This window comes from Gracilinanus agilis, chromosome 3 (assembly GCF_016433145.1).
Source record: "Gracilinanus agilis isolate LMUSP501 chromosome 3, AgileGrace, whole genome shotgun sequence".
NCBI lineage: Eukaryota > Metazoa > Chordata > Mammalia > Didelphimorphia > Didelphidae > Gracilinanus > Gracilinanus agilis.
In genome coordinates this window covers 60,423,441-60,431,155 of record NC_058132.1, presented here as the reverse complement: position 1 = coordinate 60,431,155, position 7,715 = coordinate 60,423,441, and the positions used below count along the sequence as shown (strand labels likewise).

Here is a 7,715-nt window from a genome sequence, read left to right as displayed (position 1 = left end):
AGAGAACCAGCCTTGGAGAAGGGAAGTCCTGGGTTCAAATGTGACCTCAGACCCTTCTTAGCTATGTGACCTTGGGCGAGTCACTTAACTTTTATTTTTCGCCTAGCCCTTGCCCCTCTTCTGCCTTAGAATCAATTGATTCCAAGACAGAAGGAAAAGGTTTTTATTTTAAGAAAAATCATTCCTGGGGAATAAAATATATTAACTATATAACATAATATAATAATAACTATATAACAAAATATATTAACTATATAACATAATATAATAATAACTATATAACAAAACATATTAACTATATAACATAATATAATAATATAAGAAGTATAAGAATATGAATTCAAGATAAAAAAATATAAATAAAATAAAAATAACACAGGGAATTCAGCGAGCACCCAGGCATACAGGATTGCTGTTAAATCCTGTCCTGGAATTTGGAAAGGAGGAAAGCAGAAAGTGGGAGAGTCCAAATCCCAGAGGGAAAGTGCAGAAGATGGCTTTGTTCACTCCAAGACAAGCCCTTCCTGGCCTCATTCACACTCATTGTTTTCTCCACTCGGTGCATCCCAGAATGGGACCCACCATTCAAAGCCCCCGTTTCCTCCTAACACAAAGCCTTGCATCCCTGAGTTATCACACACTTCATCTTCGTTCCCAGAGGGCTCCGAAGTTCCTGTTCTTCTCTCCCTGGGCCCTGTACAACAGCTGGGCTTCAAACAATAGGTGGAAGGATTTAATATTCATTTTCATTCATTATCTGGGTTCTCCCCACCTGATACCCCAAGCCTCCCCCTGCTCCTGTCTTGAGCCATCTGCCAAGGCTAGTAAACCCACCTGATCCCAGAGTTCATTATTCAGTCAACAAGAATTCAGGGCGATTTTATTTCTGACCAGGATTGCAAGTATGGACCTTGAGGTCCACCAGCCTGCAAGGGGTCTGTGGGTGGGCTTTTTAAAAATTCAATTTCATATGTTTTGCATGATAATACATACATAACCCAGATTGGATGGCTTGCCAGCCCCTGGAGGGGGAAAGGAAGGAAGGAAGGAAGAGAGATAAGTTCAATCTCATAACTTAGGAAAACTTGTGTAGAAATTTGTTATTACATGGAATCGGTACCAAAAAAAATCAAATCAAAATCAGAAAAAGAAATTGGGCTGCCAAGTAAAAAAAAAAAAAAAACAAAATCCAATTTCACTGAGGCAACTAGGTGGTTCAGGAGATATAGAGGACCAGACCTGGACCGAGGAGGACTTGGGTGTGCACTCAACAAATCTGGCCTCAGATACTTCCTAGCTGTGTGACCCTGGGCAAGTCACTTAACCCCCATTGCCTAGGCCTTACCACTCTTCTGCTTTAGAAGCAATGCACAATATTGTTTCTAAGATGGAAGGTAAGTGTTTTAGGGGAAAAAAATATGCACTCAGAAACTTCCTGTGTGACCCTGGGCAAGTCACTTAATTCTGCTTGCCTAGCCCTTGCTCTTCTGCCTAGAGTTGTAAGGGTTGAAAAACAATTCCGTTTCATTTTGTTTTTAGTTCCAATTTTCTTATTTTCTGTCTCCAGCTGCACCTATTCATCCTGTGAAATTCTTGTCCCTTTCTTCCATAGAAGAATAATCAAGACTGTTTTGCTTTCCTCCCAGTAGTCCTGGGAAGGAAGCTGTGCAAGTATAATTAGGATCATAGAATTTTTAGAGCATGAAGGAATCTTTGAGGTCATCTAATACAAAGTTGTCAGACACGAGGCCCAATGTGGCCAGAACCAGTTTAAAATGTAATAGGGAAGTATTTAACGAAATAAATAAAACTATAATAGAATTCAGATAATGTTAACTTTCTAGGTCATGATGCAGCTAGTAGGAATTTTTACCTATTTACTTAGTCTCCCTCCATTCCTGTTTGAGTTTAACACCACTGATTTAGTCTGACTTCCCCTCATTTTATTTTATTTTATTAATTTTTTTTTGTAAAACCCTTACTGTTCGTCTTGATATATCAAACAGTAAGGGTTTTACAAAAAAAATTGTTTTTTGGTTGGTATTGTTCTAAGGCAGAAGAACAGTAAGGGCTAGGCAATGGGGGTCAAGTGACTTGCCCAGGGTCACACAACTGGGAAGTATCTGAGATCAGATTTGAACCCAGGACCTCCCGTCTCTAGGCCTGGCTCTCAAGCCACTGAGCTACCCAGCTGCCCCTCCTCCCCTCATTTTAGAGATGAGAAAACTGAGGCTGGGAGAGAGGAAGTGACTTGCCAAAATAGCCAGTGGAAAGCAGGGATTTGAACCCAGACCCTCTGACTTTGGGTGAGTCAGGGTTAGTTTCCTTATCTGTAGAATGAGGGGGTTGGACTCCATGATTTCTAAGGTCCCTTCTAGCCCTCAGTCCATGATCCTACATGATCCTCCAAGCCAGCCTGATTCAATGGAACATATGTTGAATTAGAAGGTAAAAGACCTGGTTTCAAATTCTGCTTCTATTACTTAATAGCTACCTTGTTAGCTATTTACTTAATAGAACTTAATAATAATTAAATTAATAATAAAATAAATAACAATAATAAAGACAAAAGCTAGTCACATAATAATGCCAGCCTTGGGTTGGTCTTTGTGGGCCTTGTCAATAAGACGGAAGAAACTGGGCGTGATGACCTCAGAGGTCTCTTCCAGCTCTAGGCCAATGCTCCTTGGGTTCTTTCCATGTCGCCATATTGTGTAGCAGAAGTGGCAAGACCCCAGTCACAACATCTGGTGAGTGTCAGGGCTGACACTTGAACCCAAGCCTCCTGACTCCAAGTCCAATCTTTCTGATAGAGAAGTTTTGTCCCTAAAAGGAGAAAACAAAACAAAACAGTATCCCCTCGATCTCCCCGTCTATTTTCCTCCTATTCCTCCTCTCTAAAACAGGGATTCAGAGAGCACCTACCTCTCCGAGTCCTATGAAATAATATTTGTATAATACCTAAAGTGCTCCATAAAGGCCTGCTGTTCCTTTATTAAAAGAATAAAGATATAATATTAAAAAAATATAAAAGAATCTGGTCAGCTCTCTGTTCACACAAGTGGAGAGGATCTCTATAGAGCAGAGGAGGGGGCAGCTGGGTAGCTCAGTGGAGTGAGTCAGGCCTAGAGACGGGAGGTCCTAGGTTCAAACCCGGCCTCAGCCACTTCCCAGCTGTGTGACCCTGGGCAAGTCACTTGACCCCCATTGCCCACCCTTACCACTCTTCCACCTATAAGTCAATACACAGAAGTTAAGGGTTTAATATTTTTAAAAAAATTAAAATTAAAAAAATAGAGAGCAGAGGATTTCATATTCTTGCTCATTCTCCAGTCAGACCATATTCCTTTGCCTGTTTAGGAAGCCTTCTTGATGGATACCATTTCCACAGAGGGCACAGATCTAATCAAGGGCTGAACAGAGCAAACATTTCTCCCAAGATCCCAATATTGAACCTATTCCCTCTGGTCAGCATAGGACTTAGACCAGGAAAAAAAATGAGTGATCCCCTAGTTCAGAGTTCCATGGATCCCCAAGGGGTCCATGGAGAGATTTCAAGGGGTTCATGGACTTAGATGGGGGAAAATTACATCTTTGTTTTCACTAACCTCTCATTTTCTTTGTAATCCTATGTATTTTATTTTGTGCATTGAAAAATATTCTTCTGAGAAAGGAGCCATAAGGCTTTACCAGATGGACCAGAGGGGTCTGGGTCAAGGAGAAAAAAAATCTCTGATCTGGTCCAGCTTTCTCATTTTACATAGGAAGAAATAATGCCTAGAAATGTGAGGGGACCAGGCCAAGGCCCACGGTAGAGCCAGGATCCACTGGATTCCACACCTGGTGTTATCTTTGTTAGACAGTGGGCTGTGTTTGTGGGAGGGAAGAGAGGCTTCCTCGCCATTTCCCCTTGGGGGGGACTCCTTAACTCCTTAACACATATATATCAAGAGCTGAAGGGCACAGACATGAAATACCGGAACAGGGTACGCAGCCGGATCAGTAACCTCAAGGACCCCAGGAACCCCAACTTGAGAAGGAACGTGCTGTGTGGGGCCATCTCCACCAGCCTCATTGCCAGGATGACAGCAGAGGTGAGGAGCTCCAAGGGGGAGTGATTTCTGGAGCTCGGTCTCGGCTCCTGGGGAGATATTGGGCAGCCTCCTGGCGGGGAAGAGAGATACTGAGCAGGGATGGAGCAGAACTGGGTAAAGGGAAAGTTTCGAGTCTGACTGCTCCAACTTCCTCAAGTCTGAAGTTTCCTCTCACAGTGGCTGATGCAAAATCATTATTTCAAAATACTTCAAAATACCCCAAGATTTATACTCCTCGACCAGCTGGATCCACCTACGTTTCCCATTTTGTCCCAGTAAAAGGATAAGAAATGGGAGTCAGCTGTTTAAAATTATAGTCCCAGGCTCCTCAAACTACTGGCTTTGAAGGATGCTAATGCCTGTCCCTGTCAGTAAAGCCCAGGAGACACATACCCCAGGACTACATTGGTCCTGGCAACACAGGCTAGGGTGAACCGATGATGTGACACAGGCCAGTCATCTGGGGCCAGCTGTTTCATATCATATCGTATCGTATCGTATCGTATCGTATCGTATCGTATCGTATCGTACTGTATCGTATTATATCATGTGATAGATGGTATAATATAATGTAATATGATATATAATATAACACGGCATATCATATACTATACAATATGGTATAATATGCTATATACTATGATATGACATATATGATGCAATGTGGTATAATATATGATATATGGGATATATTATATGGTGTGATAGTGTGATATACTATATAATCTGACACAACATGACATATATGATGTTATGTGATATAATATTATATACTATGATATATAACAAAATGTCACATATATGATATATAATATAACATGATATGTAATATGGCATATGTGATCTATGATATGGTATAATACTATATTTGTCATAATATATGATATAATTGATATAATATAATTAATATAAGGAAGGGGTTTTTTTTAATCTTTACCTTCTGTCTTAGAATCAATATTGTGTGTTGCTTCCAAAGCAGAAGCGTGGTAAAGGTTAGGCAATGGGGGTGAAGTGACTTGCCCAGGGTCACCCAGCTAGGAAGTGTCTGAGACCAGATTTGAACCCAGAAAGACCTCTTGTCTCTGGGCCTGGCTCTCCATCCACTGAGCCACCCAGCTGCCCCCTCTTAGGGAAGTGATTGAAGGAAGAATATAAAAGTACCGGAATTTTACATTTTATCCTCCGTATGGCACCAGTCCCATTCATTCATCACCACCTGTGTGAGTCTCTGGGACTCCTTACAGCTTCCTCCCATAAAGTTCAGTGGTAGGTCCTTAGTCCTGTCTAAATGTCCTCTGGGAAGGCAGAAATCTCTGTAGAGAACTTCTACTTGTCTCTGTGTGCATGGGAGTTGCAGAAGGAATCTAGGACCCAGAATGGTGCTGTCGATGACTCACTCAGAGAATTTGTCTACATCCAGGGCTGCTCTGAGTCTCACCACTGGGCACCTCAGCAGAAAGAGGAGGGTGAGAGCAGGGGCATGTTCTGTCGATGGCCCAGCCAGGAGTCACGGCTTCCAAGGGGCAGGACCAGGTTTCCCTCCCATGACACTGGCTTTTCTGTCTGCAGAGACCCCACCTCGGGGAGTCTCCTTGTCATAAGCCAGGGCTTGAGCCATTCACCAAGGGTGCCCCCTTTGGGAACGTGTGGTGTGAGAAGCCCCATCTTGGAATGTTGACTGGTTCATTTTAGGAAATGGCGAGTGATGAGCTGAAAGAGCTGAGGAATGCCATGACCCTGGAGGCCATCCGAGAGCACCAGATGGCCAAGACAGGGGGCACAACGACTGACCTGTTCCAGTGCAACAAGTGTAAAAAGAAGAATTGTACCTACAACCAGGTGGGCACTGGGCCACAGAGGGACTCCCTGGAGGGGCTTAGGAGGGAATCCATTGAGGAGGGGGGCCCTAGACCCACCAGAGACAACCCATGGGAGATGGGGCTGGGGGAGGCAGGGCTACAGAGACCCCAGCAGGCCAGAAAGGGGCAGGGTTCAAGCTCTGAGGTTAGTGAGTTTTGAAAAGAGCAGAGGAGTGGTTTGGTAGTATTCTTTAGGTATGAAGTTCACAGGTGCGACCATAAAGAACCGGGACATTTTCATTGGGCTTCTGGAATGTGATCTCACTATAGTAGATACTTTCATGATATAGGCAGAGCCTCTATTATACAGGCCAGATGTTATTTATTTTCCTAAAGGATTGGACAAGGGGAAATGGAAAACAAAAAGGCATGGAGACCAATTATAGAGTCATAGAGTGTCAGAGCTAGGAGGGCATTTAGAACATCATCCCTGGAAGAGACCTTAGAACATAAAAGAGTAGGACTGGGTGATCCTGTAGAATATAGCATGTCAGGGCTGAGGGAGGCCTTAGAACACAGACTGACATGGCTAGGAAAAATCTTAGAATGGAAAATGTCAGAGCTGGGAGAGATCTTAGAACAGAGAATGTCAGAGCTGGGAGAGACCTTAGAACAGAGAATGTCAGAGCTGGGAGAGACCTTAGAACAGAGAATGTCAGAGCTGGGAGACACCTTAGAACAGAGAATGTCAGAGCTGGGAGAGACCTTAGAACAGAGAATGGCAGAGCTGGGAGAGAACTTAGAACAGAGAATGTCAGAGCTGGGAGAGACCTTAGAACAGAGAATGTCAGAGCTGGGAGAGACCTTAGAACAGAGAATGTAAGAGCTGGGGGAGACCTTAGAACTGAGAATGTCAGAGCTGGGAGAGACCTTAGCCCATAAGAGGAAGATCATAGAATCTCGATGGGGAAAGCTTCTTGGAAGAAGTTGTTATTGGCTTACATTGAAGGTCACAATTCTTTAGCACTTTATAATTTATGAACAAAAACCCTGTGAAGAAGTAGATAGTACAAGTATTATTATCCCCATTTTACAGATGAGAAAACTGAGCCTCATAGAGGTTAAGTGGTTTGCCTAAGGCCACACAACTAGTAAATTGCATATTTGAACCCAGATCTCTAGTGAAGGATATAGAAACTCAGAATTGGTAGAAAGGAGGGGAGGGGGCATTCCAGGTAAGGGCAAAAGCATCAGTAAAGGCCATGAAATCGGTTGTTGGGATTCTATTTTTTAATTCAATTCAGCAAACATTTAATAAATTCCTATTCTGTGTAAGGCACAAGCCTGAGAAGGAAGTTAGTTAAGGTATAGGGTACCACTCTGGAGTGGTGGGGCCATAGTGGGGAACGCCTATGCAAGGAAGGGAAGAGTTTGAGGGAGAGGCCTTGTTCCAATAGGGAGTAGCAACCACAGTAGATTCCAGAGCAGAAGAGTAACCTTTGGATTCTTTCTCAGGTGCAGACAAGAAGTGCTGATGAGCCCATGACCACTTTTGTCTTATGCAATGAGTGTGGCAACCGCTGGAAGGTCTGTATTTCTTTTGCTTCCCTTGCCCCCCAAAGTAGTTGACAGCCTCACTTGGGGTCTTTCCCAGTCAGGGTGTGAGGTCCTATGAACTTCTTCTAGGTCCTAGAGATTGGAGTCAAGAGGAACTTTTGGAGGGAGGGAGGAGGGAAGGAAGAGAGGGGGAGAAGAAAGAAAGAAAGAAAGAAAGAAAGAAAGAAAGAAAGAAAGAAAGAAAGAAAGAAAGAAAGAAAGAAAG

The 7,715-nt window shown here is 43.2% G+C and overlaps 1 protein-coding gene across 1 annotated transcript in view; it reads left to right on the top strand.

Annotated features, from left to right (window-relative positions):
* Positions 1-7,715, top strand: part of TCEA3 (transcription elongation factor A3) — a 37,003-nt gene that overhangs the window by 27,272 nt on the left and 2,016 nt on the right. Inside the window, exons 5-7 of the mRNA XM_044668723.1 lie at positions 3,816-4,094; positions 5,787-5,933; positions 7,409-7,480. Of these exons, the coding sequence (XP_044524658.1) occupies positions 3,816-4,094; positions 5,787-5,933; positions 7,409-7,480 (498 nt within the window). The remainder of the gene's footprint in view (positions 1-3,815; positions 4,095-5,786; positions 5,934-7,408; positions 7,481-7,715) is intronic.